Here is a 15611-nt window from a genome sequence, read left to right on the forward strand (position 1 = left end):
GGTGAGAATACAATGTTTAGTGCCAAAGCAAGAGATGGGAGAGAGAACTGCAGAAACACTCCAGGGCAGGGGTTTGGGTGGCACATGTGACCACTAGTGTCTTAGGAAAAAGGTTTGTTACAGTATTTAAAGTGTACACTGGTTTTGGCAACAGGAAGATAATTGAAAAGAGCACTTTCCCTGGAATTATAATAGTTTTTTTTTTTTTTTCACTTAACTGTACAGTGTCTTCTGGAACATACTCCCACAAACATATGCATACAGCAGGAAAATGCTCCTCCTGGTGGTTTCTCTGTCAAATACAGACGTCTGAAGCTGACACCAATGTGCATCCTGGCAAATGGCCATCTGTGTCCTTGTTCACCTTTGGGGGATGGATGCTACATGTGGCCCTTGAATGATTGAACCTATTCAATTTCACACTTGTAGATCTTGAGGATTTGCAGATAATTTCAAAAATTCATAGACTAGAGAAGGAAACAGAAGAGTTAAACAATGTGACAATGAGACAAGTAAACAAGAGAACACATACAAAGATTAGCAGCCAGCCTCTTGCTGACATCTGTAAGCAGGCCGAGGCTCTGGTGATGGTCAGCAGTTAATTCAGGAACAAGTACCATTCTCTGCCCCACCCCACCCCCGCTTCCTTTTAAGGCTGAGGGAACATCTTCTTGGATGTCCAGTGGTGGTCTCAATGATGTTTGCAGGGGTTCCAGGAAAAAAATCACACCTTCAGAATAATCTCTAAAGCTAAAACGAGGGGGCATCAGCTGTATGGGTGGAAGCTGGTCTGGGAGAAAAAAAGAGCTCCAGAGCCCAGTAGGGGGCAGTGCTGAGCAGTGGTAGGACTGCCCTGGGGTATGGGTCAGGCCAATTCTAACTTGGGCTGATTCTAGAGACCTCAGGGAAGGTGAAAATGAATTTTGTGTATGTTCTGGAGCTGCCAAGGAACTTTTGGTGGGAGGAGTCCTTGAAGTTACTCATCCAAATATTTTAGTACCTAGTACCTGCCAGGCACTGTCTACATACTGGTCATTGAAAATATGAGTCACTAAGATTAGATCCTACTTTCTATAGGACGACATGAAACAGAGTAATTAACAGGTTGTAAATTAGATTGAATCGTGAAATTGCCACTATCCAACATCTTTGACCTATAAAAGCAACATATTTATATCAATACTATGAAAGAACAGTGGACTGAGTAGGGGCAAATATGAGGATGATAACTGGGGGTAAGAAGGTCAGAAAAAGTCTCTGTAAGAGGTGGCTTGTAAGATGCCCCCTGAAAGCCAGCTGCTTCTCTTTTATTTAAATCAGGATGATAAACGCAAACGTGGGAGGGATCAAAGGAGTGCCCAGGGCCTTGTGGGGATGATGTATCCCCTGAAACCTTGTGCTCTGAGTAGCCCAGCAACATCTCATGTGGGAGGCCCACTGTTGCTGAGCTTTCTGGTTTTCCAAGATAAGCTAGAAAGTAGCTTTGTAAAAAAAAAAAAGAATATACAAAGAATAATGCTTAAGATAAGCTGAAATATAATTTTTATGTGAAATCTAAATTTTATATGTCAGGTACTTCAAAAAGTTTAGAAAATGTTTTGTAAACCGAGCAATGTATCTGCTTGCTGGAAGTGGCCACTGGACACTATTATCTTTCTTGTAAAGCATACCAGGTAGAAGGAACAGCATATGCAAAGACAAGAATCAAGAGAAGGTTTGACTTGTTGAAGGAACAGAAAGGAGGGCCGTATGTCTCCAGAGCTGAGTGAGCCCAGAGAGGGGAGTATTGTACGGGGTGAGATGGGACAGGAGCCGGGTCCCAAGGAGCTCACAGAGGTCTGTGGGCAGGCATGCAGGTGTGGATTTGGTATGCACACAACCAGCACATACCCTGGGGCTTCCCAGGGTGGCATCTGCCGAGAGGAAAGGATCCCTTCCCCAATCCACACAAAGATGTCCTAAATGCCACAGGTGTCCTTGAAGATTGGTGCACGGTACCATCTCACAGCGGAGTCAGCTGTCTGAAGGCACCACAGGAGTGTAGTCTGCCTCTGGGTTTGGTTTTTGAACTGGAAGCCCAGATCCTTTTTACTACAAACACTGACTACTTTCCCAGTTGAGATGTGTTTACATGACAGCACCCTTTGGTGGGTTTTCTTGTCCGCACAACTACAAGTGGATGCATCCAGTGATTTAAAGGCCTAAGAAGAATGCTTTAAATATGGAGCTGAATATGGAGTAACAGTGACCTAAAGATCAGACCCCATGACGTTGAAGACCAGACTTACTTGCTCAGCTGTTTTTGTGTTTGTTTTTTAAAGATTTAATTCATTTATCCATGAGAGAGACAGAGAGGCAGAGACACAGGCAGAGGGAGAAGCAGGGTCCCTGCAGGGATCCTGATGTGGGACTCGATCCCAGGTCCAGGATCACGCCCTGGACTGAAGGTGGCACTAAACCGCTGAGCTACCTGGGCTGCCCCTTGCTCAGCTGTTTTGTGTGGGCTGGTAACACCAACCTGCCAAGAGTTCAGTGTGCTCTCATTTCCAAGATAAGGTGACTGTCACTTAAAGTTGAAATACATGATGTACTCTTGTAGAGGTGAGAACTCATCCTTTTCTTTTTACTGAGTGTTAAAGCCTTGGAAATGAAAAGAAAGATGGATGCTCAAGGGATCTCAGACATCCAGAGGAAAGTGAATCTCAGAAGTGAAAATGAATAGGGATAGAAATTGGCTTTCTCAGCCATGCAATGGGGGTTGGATAAAATTTTCAGGAGCTCAGTGAGCAGGTCCTTAGTGATAAGAGCTAAACTTAGTCTGGAAAAGATTCAAGAGGTTGAGGATCAGAGGGAAGAAGGCTCTTGCGAGGAGACTTGCATTCCAGGGAAGAGAAGAAGGCAGCCGCAGTGTAAAGCCCAGAAAGTGAAGTCCATCATTCAAGACAGCCTGACAGGTGAGGTTAACACCCGAGTGAACGTCTGCAGGAGGAGATGGCTAAGTTAGCTTTCAGAATTCAGTGTGATAGTGTTTCATTAAAATTCATCAGTCACTTCTTTGTCATTTATTAGAATATTTGAAGAGAGAAAGCATAATTAACATTTTCCAGATGCTCTATGTGGGCTATTTGATTTGCTTTGTAGATAAAAGTGGGTCTGATTTAGCTTTCCATATGATTCTTTGAGCTATTAGATTTTTGCCTGCAGAATTAAAATGAAAATTGTATTTTTAAAAGAAATCACTGTGATTGCTTATATTTTGCTTTCAGATTGGTAGATTCTAAATATCGAATAAAAGCAGAAGATGGCAAACTCTTTCTATACAGGTCCAGGTATTAAATATTTTTTTACTTTATAGGCCAAATAGCTCCTGTCACAATGGCACAACTCTGCTATTTAGAAAGAGCTAAAGCCATGGTAAATGAATGAGGAAGGCTGCCTTCGAATAAAACTTTATATGTGGGGCATGTGGGTGGCTTAGTCCCTTGAGCTTAAGACTCTCAAGTTAGGCTCAGGTCATGACCTCAGGGTCCTGAGATGGAGCCCCACATCGGCTCTGTGCTCAGTGTGGAGTCTGCTCCTCCCTCTGTTCATATGTGCTCTGTCTCCCTCTCTAAATAAATAAATCTTTATTTAAAAAGAACTTTATATATGGACACTGTAATCTGAATGTTACTTAATTTTTATGTATTATGAAATATTTTTCTTTTGATTAAAAAAATGTATATTAAAATCATGATCTCTTCAAAAACAGATAAGGGAGCTGGATGTGGTCCATGAGCCATGGTTTGCTGACCCCTGAAATTAAAGGATTTGAAAGTCAGTCCTGTTTTCCAAAGGCCAGTGGTGTGATTTTCCTGTCTAGAATTTTATTTGATTATAGAAGGGTCTTATTTTGCTGGAATGAAAGTGTGTGTGTGTGTGTTTTTTTTTTACACATTTGAAAAACTTTCAGCAGTAGTTCTCACGAGCATGCATTGGAATCACCTGGAAAGTTTGTTTAAAACACTGATTGCAGGGGCCCCTCCCCAAATGCCTGATTCAGTGAATCTCCATGGGGCCCAGGAACTTGCATTTTTAGCAGGTGGGGCTGACGCTGCTGTTCTGGAACCCCTCATGAGAAGCACTGACCAAGGGAAGATGTGCCCAACACTGTGGGAATCATGTGGTTGCATTTATTCAGTGTCCCTAGAATGACTATTGAGTTTTCCACCTAGATGGTTTCTTTAATTAAGACCTTCACAATTCTGATGGTTTAATGACCAAAGATAATGGTACCAAATCTGTAACTTTCCTGTTGTATTTTCCTCCATTAATATCTGTTTTAAACCCTTAAAAACTAGAGAAGGTCTTACCAGAGTGTTAGGGAAAGAAAGGTTTCTTGGAGATATATAAAGGAATATATATATATATATATATATATATTCTTATTATATATTACTTATATATTAATATATATTACTTGTTATATATTACTTATATATACATATATATTCTTATATATTACTAGGTTATTATTAAAACACATTATAATATTATACAGATGACCCCTTGTATGACATGGGAGCTCAGGGTACCAGGCCCCTGCTCAGCTGGAAATCCATTTGTAACTTCTGACTCCTCCAGAACTTAACTACTAGTAGTCTACTGTTGAGTGGAAGCTTTACCAGTAACAGTTGTTTAACACATATTTTATATGTATTACATACTATGTTCTTACAATAAAATCAGCTAGAGAAAAGAAAGTGCCATTAAGAAAATCATAAGGAAGGAAAATACATTTACAGTACTGGACTGTATAAAAAAAATCCACATGTAAGTAGACCTGCATGGTTCAAACCACTATTGTTCAAGGGTCAGTGTGCATATATATGTGTATATTATATATATTATATATATATATGTGTATATATATATAATAGATACTTGTGTATCACTAGTTTTTTTAGGGGGGGGAAGGGCTAAGGGAGGGAGAGAGGGAATCCCAGAACAGAGCCTGATGCTGTGGGTTCGATCTCACAACCCTGTGATCATGACCTGAGCCGAAATCGGGAGTCAGATACTTAAGGGACTGAGCCACCCACGTGGCCCTCGTGTATCAGTTTTAAAAATAGTACACTGCCAGCAACTTTGACATTCTGGAGCCCTCCTTTTCACCTCAAGTCTTCCTGTGAGTTTCACTGTGTTTGTTATCCACAAGCAATATAATGTCTGGTTTACATGATGTCTAGTTTTGCATGAATATGAACTTTAGTTTTATCACACAGACATACACACATCCATTTTGGTGACTAGCATCAGTTCATTCATTCTCACTGCTGTGAGTGTATTCATCTTATGAGTATACTATGATTTACGCATTCCCCTGATGATGGACATTTGTCTTGTTTCTAGTATTTTTTTACTTTACAAACAATATAGGCATAGATTTTTTGGTACATGTTTCTAGTTAATGTGAGCAATAGTATCTCTGTGGCTGAGACCTAGGGAGGGGAATTATTCAGTTACAGGGTAGGTACATTTTCAACTTGACTATGTAGCCATCAGAGTAAAGGTACTTCCACATCTTTACCACACATGATAGTCCTAGAATTTTTAAACTCTGCCAATTTGAGAGGTTTAAAATGGTATCATACTTGTGTTTTTAATTTGCATGTTCCTGATTATTAATGTAATTGAGAGTTTTTCTCATTTATGGGCTTTTCATGTCTCTTCTTCCTTGAAATGACTTTTCGTGTGTGTGTGCTCATTTTTTGTTACCTTCTTGATCTAAATGCTTCACAGAATTTCTTTATATTTTGGTTATTAATCTTCTGACACTTAAATGTTTTACAGTTATCTCCTTCTAAGTTGTACCTCATCTTTTCATCTTTTTATTTTTTTGATGGAGAAACTTTTAAATTTTATTGTAGCTTAATTTATATATCTTTTTTCTTAGAATTTTGTGGCAGGTTTTTTTTATGTGTATCTTATTTAAGAAATTCTTACTTTCCTGAAGGTCATGAAGGTATTCTGCATTTTTTTCTAAGAGTTTTGCATTTTTAAGTTTTCTTCTACATGTTTGGTTATTTTTACACTTGAGTCTTTAGTCCAGCTAGAAGTAACTTTGGGTATGGTATAAAGTGTGGATCCATTTTTTTCTAGCTGGATAACCAGTTGTGTAATGCTTTATTTGACAATCCATCCCTCTCCTACTGAGGCAGTTGCCCAACTGCTGAGCCACCTGGGCTGCCCTGTTCCAAAGGTCTTAATAATAGCCTTAGCTAGTAACATGTCTTAATATTTGGCAGAGCTGTATTTTTTCTCCACCTTGTTTTAATAATAAATTCCTGACTAGTGGGCAGCCCAGGTGGCCCAGCGGTTTAGCGCCACCTTCAGCCCAGGGCCTGATCCTGGAGACCCGGGATAGAGTCCCACATCGGGCTCCCTGCATGGAGCCTGCTTCTCCCTTTGCCTGTGTCTCTCATGAATAAATAAATAAATAATCTTAAAAAAAAAATTCCTGACTAGTTTTTGGGCCTTTGTTCTACTACATAAATTGTATTGTATTTTAAGTAGTCTCTACATGCTGCCTGGGATACGAACTCACAACCCTGAGATCAAGAATAGCATGCCCTACCCAGCCAGACCCCCCTTCTACAACACACATTTTAGAAATCATCTTTTTTTTTTTTTTTTTAAAGATTTATCTCAGAGAGAGGGTGCACAAGAGTGGGATGGGTCAAAGGGAGAGGCAGACTACCCTGCTGAGCAGGGCTCCACCCTGGGATCACGACCTGAGCCAAAGGCAGACACTTACCGACTGAGCCACCCCGGTGCCCCAGAAATCATTTAAATTGGGGGCACCGGGGTGGCACAGTCGGTTAAACATCCAACTCTTGGTTTCAGCTCAGGCAGTTCCTGACCTCAGGGTTCTGAGATGCAGCCCCAGGTTGGGCTCTGTGTGAGCACAGACTCTGTTTAAGACTCTCTCCTCCTTCTGCCGCTCCCCACTGCACCACTCACTCTCTCTTTAAAATAAATAAATCTTTTTTAAAAAGATCAGTAAAATTGTATGGGAAAAAAACTTCTGTTTGGAAATGGATTAATAGTAATTGATATTAGATTCATTTGGGAAGAAGATACATCTGCACGATATTAAATATCCCTAATTAGGAACATGTAATAGTTTTCCATTTATTGAGGTTTTCCGTAATGCCTTTCAGCGAAGTGTAAATTTTTGCATTAAGATCCTCTGTGCCTTTTGTTGGAATTACTATTAAGCATCTTCATTTTTATTATCTTCTAAGAGTTACATTTTAAAATTACTTGTGGCTGGCCTGTAGAAATGAAACTGATTTTTGTTTGCTGACTCTATATTCAGGAGCCTTGCTTATTCTTGTTTCTAATAATGACAGTTCTCAATCTGGCTTCTCAAGCCATATAACCTTTCTTTCTTTGAGCTGACTTGACTGAAATTTTCAGTATAGTGTCGGGCGTAAGTGACATCTCATTTCTGATTTAAGAGGAATGCTTCTAACATTCCTAATGTTTGCCACTCCATGTTTGCTCTAGGTTTTTGTTTCATGCCCTTTATTGGGTTGATAAAACTTCCTTTTATATACATATGCCTATTTTGCTATAGTTTCTTTTTAAATAAAGATAAGGTTTAAAAATTTATCAAGTGCAATTTCTGTGTATATCGAGATAATATGTTCATATGCTTTAAAAAAAGGTTTGTTTTTTTTTTTAACATACTGAATTAGATAGATTTTCTAATGTTTTTACGTTTGTGTTCCTGGGGTAGCTTGATCTATCTCGTAAGTCCTAACCTGTGACGGAGCTCTACAGATCCTGAATATCCTGCCCCTCCATAGGTAGGGACCTCCTTCCGCCCCCTCATGGGTTGCTGGCTTCAACCAAGTTACTTTAATCTCATGGTGCCATCTGGCGGCAAACTTTGAAATTTCTGACTTGATATCTTACTGTTTCTTTTAGAGAAATAGATGGATATAGTTTCTTCTGTTAATACTGACAACTGTCATTTAATTCCATTTTCTTCCTTGTCCCGTATATGTATCACATTTACTCCCCCATCCTCCTTTTCATTTGCTTTCCCAAACTTCTTCAGTGTACTCGTGTGAGTCATTCTTTTTTTCCTTCTGTAGTTTTCTTCTTTTCCTTCCTGTTTTTCCTTTTGTTCCTTTATGAGTGTCAGTCGTATCTCAATTATGGTTAATCATGGTAAAAGTAATGCTTATGACTAAGGGGAAAAATATAGCACATTTTTTAAAAAACCTGATACAATAAAGTTCTAGCTCTCAAATTTCAAGTACTACTTAGTCATCTAATTAATTCTGCCCAGTTTAACATCAAGCTCAAGTATTACAAGAAAAATCTAAAAAATGTTTAAAAACTGTTAATAAGTTTCATTGTTTCTGTGTTCCTTTATTACTAGCTTTGACAAATTTGGGGTTTCTACTGTATTTTACTACAAAGCCTCGGTTTTTCATTATGGGTTTAAGTGCCTGGAATCTGCACTACTATTGATCCCTGTGGGAAACAGCCCAGCGCAGATGCCCTTCTGGCACATAACTGATCTATAAGAGCGGACCACTAACCGCATCTCCAACTGCTTGAGCCACAGCGTAGAAAGTACCGTAGGCACTATTGTGCCCAGAGAACTTGCGCGTGGATAAGCTTGGCAGGCCTGGTGGTTTCTTTGTAGAGTTCATTGCAAACTCGTTTTTAGTGTCTATGAGGGCTATTCCTGAGAATGGCAGGAGGGTCAGCTGAAGAAGACAGACCAGAGACAGTGGGGCTGAAACTGGTCTCTCTGACCACCACTGGGCCACAGGGCTGTGAGGGAGATCCCTTGTCTTAGCCCATCCCAGTCTTTTAGCAGGTAGGTGTAGCCGTAGCCTCTTGAAAATTCACTTAATCACAGACATCACTGGGGCGCCTGGGTGGCTCACGCAGTTAAGCAACTAACTCTTGGTTTTGTCTCAGGTCGTGATCTCAGGGTCATGAGATCAAGCCCCACATAGGGCTCTAATCAGCATGGAGTCTGCTTGGGACTTTCCCCTTCCCCCCCCCTCCTCTCTTTCTCTCTCAAATAAATAAATAAATCATAAAAAAAAAAAAAAGGATAGCCACTATTGATTTCAAAGGAGGCACCACCAAGTATCTGGGGCCTGTAAATGGTTGGTGCCCAAAGGACATTTTAGTAGTGCCTAGATTAATCATGAGAGAACTTTAAATATAAAATCTGATCAGCATGATTCTAATGCTTAAAAATCTTTGGTGTGTATGACTTTGAGATCCATCATTCTTCCTGTGAAACCGATTGGTTTGTGTGGAGTGGCTACAACCATTAGAATTTGAGCATCCATTTTAAAAGGAAGTGGTCAAGGTATTCTTGTTTCCACATTGTAATAGTGAAGATTCAAGACTGGATTGAAAAGACAAACAGTTAATACTTAAGGGAGAAGATTGCTTTGGCACTTTGCCCCGCAGGCCCTCCGGATCCAGAGTGACGAGAGTGCTCCTGTTGTTCTGTGCTGTTTTCACTTCCTTCTGTGTTCTTTTGCTAAGTGCTTCCTAACCCCTTCATGTCTCTTTTGAAAGGTGGGGACCCAAACTGTATGCCTTCTTCCAGATGCGCTCTTGCCAAAGCAGTATAAAGCAAATGTAACAGTTACCCTCACTAGGTAAGTACCACTGGCGGCCACGGCCGCCCACCTGTCCCTGATACCTGCCACACCTCTCCCCTGCCGGGTAGAACCCAAATCTGTGCGTCCACTGCCCAGAGCCTTTATTCTAGCTGCATGAATCCCCAGTCAGAGGAGCTCACCCACAGCAAGCCCTCCCATTACAACATCTAGCTCCACCCCCTTCCCGGTTCTTTCTCTGTTTACCTCTCGTGGGCTTTCTGCCAATCAAGAAAATCTTCCTCCAATTTAATAATTTTGACGTCAGATAAATGAGATTCTATCTGTAATCCATGTGAACGGATGGGACATGCTACTTTAGACTGTTCTTTTTTGTGATGTGGAGTATTATAGGGCAAGTTCACACAGATAACACTGCTGCTGGGAGGCTTTTTCTTATCTAAAAAAAAAAAAAATTCAGGGCAGCCTGGGTGGCTCAGTGGTTTAGCGCTGCCTTCAGCCCAAGGCATGATCCTGGAGACCAGGGATCGAGTCCCACGTCAGATTCCCTGCATGGAGCCTGCTTCTCCCTCTGCCTGTGTCTCTGCCTCTTTCTGTATCTCTCATGAATAAATAAATAAAATCTTTAAAAAATGAAATAAAAAATTCAGATGAATTAAAATTAAAATGAAAGATTAAAAGACTTAAAAATGAAGATTATACATTTATATATATTTATACATATGTATATACATATACATATATACATTTATATATACATTATATATAATATATATGTATATATACATTATATATATAAAACATATATACATTTTATGTATAAATATACACATTTATATATATATATAAATAAAGCTAGAATTGGCTCATTAAGCCAGATTAGTGTTATGCATTGATCTCAATTTGGAAATATTTTAAAATCACTGACCACGATTACCTTGAAGCAGGCTGTTTTAAAATTCTCTAATTTCAGGATCCCTGGGTGGCGCAGCGGTTTGGTGCCGGCCTTTGCCCAGGGCGCGATCCTGGAGACCCAGGATCGAATCCCACGTCGGGCTCCCGGTGCATGGAGCCTGTTTCTCCCTCTGCCTGTGTCTCTGCCTCTCTCTCTCTCTCTCTCTCTCTCTGTGTGTGTGACTATCATAAATAAATAAAAAAAAATTAAAAAAAAAATAAAATTCTCTAATTTCTTTAGCAGAGACTGTTCTGACTCATCCCATTTATAAATAAAACCATGGCAATAAAGTTTACCTTGTCCATCTTGAATGATACATTTGAGTTCCCCAAAATTGCTGATTAATCCCCCTCAAGTTCTATAAACCCATCTCTAGCTGTATGAGAATATTGAGGTAATACTTTAAAGTGTAGAATGAATGTCTCTAATAACAATATTATCTTTAAGATTTTTTTAAGTGACATAAAAAATGATCATATATGTTCAGCCCAGGGTAGGGATTTTTAGAAATGATTTGCTTCTTTAGCCTTGAATTTTGGATTTCCTTGAAATGAGTTTCATATCCTGTGAGCATCTCTGACATTCCGTGACATCACCAAAATATTACCACTGTGTCAGAGTCCATGTGAAAGGGCTGGTGACACATCTGTCATTGTTCTGAAAGTGGTGTGGCTGACTGTAAAATGGGAGAATCTAATTAGTCTTATTCCTGGGATCTCAGCTGGAATCCTTACTTCAAACATGTTCTTAACATTCTTTACATAGCTACAAACAATACTCTTTTTAGCTACTTGCCTTTACACCATTTCTTCCAATGCAGGACTTGACATAACTCTTTCTATTTTGTTTGCTGATGGGTAAAAGCCCCCACACTGAAATGTATCTGATGTTTTGTAATTTTTTCCTCATTGGTTGTCATTTGTTAATGTTTTTGCTTTTTAGAGTGAACTCTTTCAATGAGTTTAACTCTGTGCTCTTGTCATCAGAAGTAGGAAAAGAAAGTTTCTGCATGACTCACCAGAAAAGTCAAGATCAAATGACAGAGATTTTTGAATTATCCAGAGATGAATTGATAAAAGGATCCAAGGAGTTGGCAGTGGCCACATACTTCAGCTTGAAATGTCACATAGCTGGCAGCCTTGGAAGAGCCGATGGGCCCCCCTATGGCTGATTACAATGCTATTGACCCAAGAGGAAGGACAGGGACTTCCAAATGGTTTTTCTGGTCCTCCTCCCACCATCCTTAGGATTTCTCGGGCAGAAGTCTCATCCAGTCTTCCTTGTGGCTCACCTATGGGATTATGGTGATGAGGAATTAGAGGGACATCCATAACCATGGACAAGTGAGAGCTGGCTGGTTTCTGCAGGGATAGAGGCCCTACAGCCTCACATTCCAGGGATACAAATTGCCCGTCATCCCCAAAGGCCTCTGATGGTTTGGGGTGTTCAGACTCCCAGGCCTCTGGCTCTCATCCTTGAGGCCCTGTCTTTCCCTGAGGTGCCAGGTCGATTTGAGCCCAGGACACTGGGTTAGAACAGATATGAAGACCCTCCCATTGGGCCCTCAAATGGGAAGTGGCCTGGGGTGGGGAAGGCAGTGCTGCTGTAGGTGAGGTGAGCTCACCCCTCAGGCACACCTGCCTGTCAGGCTGCTCAGCTGGCTCTCGTGATGCCTGTCACAAAGGTTTAGGGAACTGTGACATGAAAGGGAGTGTGTTTCTGCCACGGTCCCAGATCCACCTCACAATTCTGGGTCTGATTGTTGCCAGGTCCTCTGTTAGATCCACTGTGGGATCATGACAGTGGCTGGGCCGAGGTCCGAGTGGAGGCTGGGCAGCCCCTCTGCTGTGGTACAGCCTGTATTCCCTGAGTGTCCTGAGCGCTCCGGCCCCACTTCATGAGTCAGCAGTGCACTCCACCGTGCATGGTTCTGCGTTACCTGTGAAATGTGGGAAGATGTCTGGGGCCCTCTTTAGCCAGTAGGATCATATTTCAGTTTAGTCGTCTTCCTTCTTGCCTCACGCTCCTGTCCACTGTCTTCATGCAGGTCCCTGGCGTCTGATACACAGCGAGCTGTAGGATGAGGACATGCCAAGATGCCTGCCATCCCGAATGTGTACATTCCCCCAAATCTGGACTCTTAGCTGGAACCAGATGGACAAGCATCACTTGCACCTGGGCTCTGGCTGATGGTTCTCTTCACATCTCAGTTTCCTGTTGGTTTTCCCTCTTTTGCTGTTCTGTCTCTCTCTCCAACCTCCCCCTCCCCCCATGGCCTCTCCTGGGGGCAGACCTTAGGAAGGTGGGCTGGGATTGGGACTTGCCCCGCTGCACCTGCAGCCCCAGGCCTGCGCCCACTGCATCCTGTCCTCAAGGCACCGCCCTCTACAGAGATGCCTGAGGGCATTCGCTTCTGAGAACCCACTTTTTTTCTGCATGACTAGCTTGTAAAGAAGGAGGGATACATGGAGACAATTCCCAAGAATTGCCCACTTTTTCAGAAAATGTATGTGACCTAGTTTTGGCTTTGAACTGAGAGCAAACTTAGCGGCGTACAGGTCTGTTTACTTGTGCACATGTGTGGAATCTGGAGAACTCAATGCAACATTCTCTTTCCTGTCTGGGCTGTTTGTATAATTGTACATAAATGTAGCAATAAATACATTCTAATAAATACATTCTAACATCAGCCAGGGGGGCATTCCTTTCCTCCTGCCCCTGCATCCTCCTATCTGGTTCTCATCCTCTCTGATTTCACAGAGCATTAGTTTGGAGTTGGCCAGTGTTTGGAGAAGGAAGCTTGGGGAGTATGGTGGTGGAGCTGGGATGTGAAGCAGCATTATTAATTCACTAAGTGGCACTCTTCCTGGTGCTCTGAGGTGGCTCGAATGTCCAAGGCTGGACCTCTGAGGATCGGGTGGCAGCTTGCACGGTGAGCGGCTTTAACAGTCCCTCCAAGAATGTGCTGCTCTACAGTCAGAAGGCAGACACCTGTAAGCACAGAGTTACCTCATAAAGATTTTCAGAAAAAAACATGCAAAACATGCCACATGATTTGCACTTTGTCCATCTGTCTCTGATATTTTTCTTTTTTTCTTTCTTTCTTTTTTTTGTTTTTGATGTTTTTCAAGGGCACTAGCCAAGTTTTAGAAACAGTGTCCTCCTAAAGGGGACACCTGTTTATCTTGCAGAGATAATGCTGTTTGTCAGATCAAGGAGGATTTGCTCCCACACTGGTCTCATAATTTATTTGAAATCTTTGGTTATCAGGCATTTTTACAACTTAAAAGAGAAATCACATACATTGCTATGGTTTCTCATCAGATTGCTGTTTCTCAGGCTCCTCCTTGATTTCTAAGTGGAAATCCGCGTAAAATGAATACGTAAGAATGTAACATCTTCAGCCCCTGGGGTGCAGTGGAAGCTGCGTGTCCTGGGCCAGCATGTGGAAAACCACTTGTCATGTTAGAACTACGTAGACTGAGCGCCTGAGGAAATCACAAGGTGGAGTCCTCTGAGCCCCTGATCAGATAACCATCCGGACGGTCGTGCCAGGCTGTCTTTCACCTTTCCATGGACCCTGTGGCTCGGGATCCCTGGGTGAAGAGGGCACAGTGCGGGTACCCCCGTGGGAGAACTCGGCACAGACCTTGTCTACACACAGACACAGTGTGGCCAGGACAGGTGATGGGGGTGGGTGTTAAAAAGATATGTGACAAATGATCAGTTGCCTCTGGTGAGAGTGTGACAACACATAAGCCTCGTTAGAATGTGGTGTAGCCACGAGTTCCTCAGCCTTTGATGGAGCTATGGAGGCTGGGGATCCCCCCACCCCTCTGCCCCGGGGTCTCAGGCCTGGGCAGGCAGGCTCCGCCTCTGCTGGGGGGTCAGGGCCTGGCTGCGTTCCTCCAGCCTCCTGTGCCCCATTCATCTGCCCGAAAATGAGCTGTTTGCACTGAATAATTTCTGAGATCCTTTCTGTTCCCTGAGGCTCTCCTCCGGCCAGGGAAGGGGGCATATCTCTACTGCTCCAGGGCCAGGTCGTGGGGAGGGTGAAAAACGGGCAATGGAGAGGCAGGAGAGAGGAAGGTGACACACTTTCAGATGCTAACAAGCTCAGTGAGGTGACTCCAAGTCAAGCCCCCCTGGCAAACCACTTCCAAGGAGCCACGGGACTGGCTCTCACGTCGGGCCCGGGCGTCCCACAGGCTGGGTTTCTTCTCAGGCTCTTTTGCAGAGGGCAGGAGATGGCAGCTGACACCTGCCATTGGGCCAGACTGGGAAGGGCAAGGCTCAGACCAAGAAGCCACTTTCTGGCGGGGGACGGCGCCGTGAAGTGCTCCTCTTGGGCCTTGGCAAGTGCCGGACTTGGTCGGTCCTCACAGGGGGGCAGCAACCCAAAGGGAGAAAAGCCGGTCACTTCAGTCACCAATCGTCCACAACACGAAGAGTTGAGGCACGGGCTGGTGGGGGCCGCCTCCCTCCCTCGCGTCGGGCGCCACAGTCCTGCGCTCGGCGGATGGGCCGCTTGACTGGTGGGTTTGGAGCCGAGCGAGGGGGGCTCCCAGGGCGCGCCTCCCCTCCCCGCGGTGGGAGCCGGCTCTCTGCAGGGAGCTCAGCTGCCTCTGCGCCTCTGGCCCTCGTTTCCAAGGCAGGCCGGTCCCCGCGTGAGGGCGAAGCGTGTCCAGCGGTGGCCCAGCAGCCACCGCCCAAGCCGCGCTCTGCAGCACCAGCTGCATCTGTGAGAAAGGGGACCTGCCGGCCTCCAGCTGCTGATTCTCTCACTTTCATTCTCCACGAATTACAGCCCTTCTCACTTTATCATGCATCCTGATCACCTGGAGGATTTGTTAGAACACAGATGCTGGGCTCTGCTCCCCGAGTCTCTGGTCTCTGCTCCCCGGGTAGGCGGGTAGGCGTGGGGATGGAGAGTTTGCGTCTCTAGGACATCCCCAGGTGCGCAGCCCAGCTGTGCCTGGCTGGGGGGGGGGGGGGGGGGGCTTGTATTT

The 15611-nt window shown here is 43.4% G+C and overlaps 1 protein-coding gene and 1 long non-coding RNA gene across 2 annotated transcripts in view; one reads left to right on the forward strand and one right to left on the reverse strand.

The window, feature by feature from the left end:
* The window catches only part of LOC111095846, a 33465-nt gene extending 21104 nt beyond the window's left edge, over positions 1-12361 (reverse strand). Inside the window, exons 1-2 of the long non-coding RNA XR_005359310.1 lie at positions 11621-12361; positions 219-467 (exon numbers count right to left, since the gene is read on the reverse strand). This is a non-coding gene — a long non-coding RNA (uncharacterized LOC111095846). The remainder of the gene's footprint in view (positions 1-218; positions 468-11620) is intronic.
* Positions 1-13291, forward strand: part of RDX (radixin) — an 87828-nt gene extending 74537 nt beyond the window's left edge. The window contains exons 15-16 of the mRNA XM_038536238.1: positions 9604-9686; positions 12650-13291. Of these exons, the coding sequence (XP_038392166.1) occupies positions 9604-9670 (67 nt within the window). The 3' untranslated portion in view covers positions 9671-9686; positions 12650-13291. The remainder of the gene's footprint in view (positions 1-9603; positions 9687-12649) is intronic.
* The last annotated feature ends 2320 nt before the right edge of the window (positions 13292-15611 follow it).

Source organism: Canis lupus, chromosome 5 (assembly GCF_011100685.1).
Source record: "Canis lupus familiaris isolate Mischka breed German Shepherd chromosome 5, alternate assembly UU_Cfam_GSD_1.0, whole genome shotgun sequence".
Classification (NCBI taxonomy): domain Eukaryota; kingdom Metazoa; phylum Chordata; class Mammalia; order Carnivora; family Canidae; genus Canis; species Canis lupus.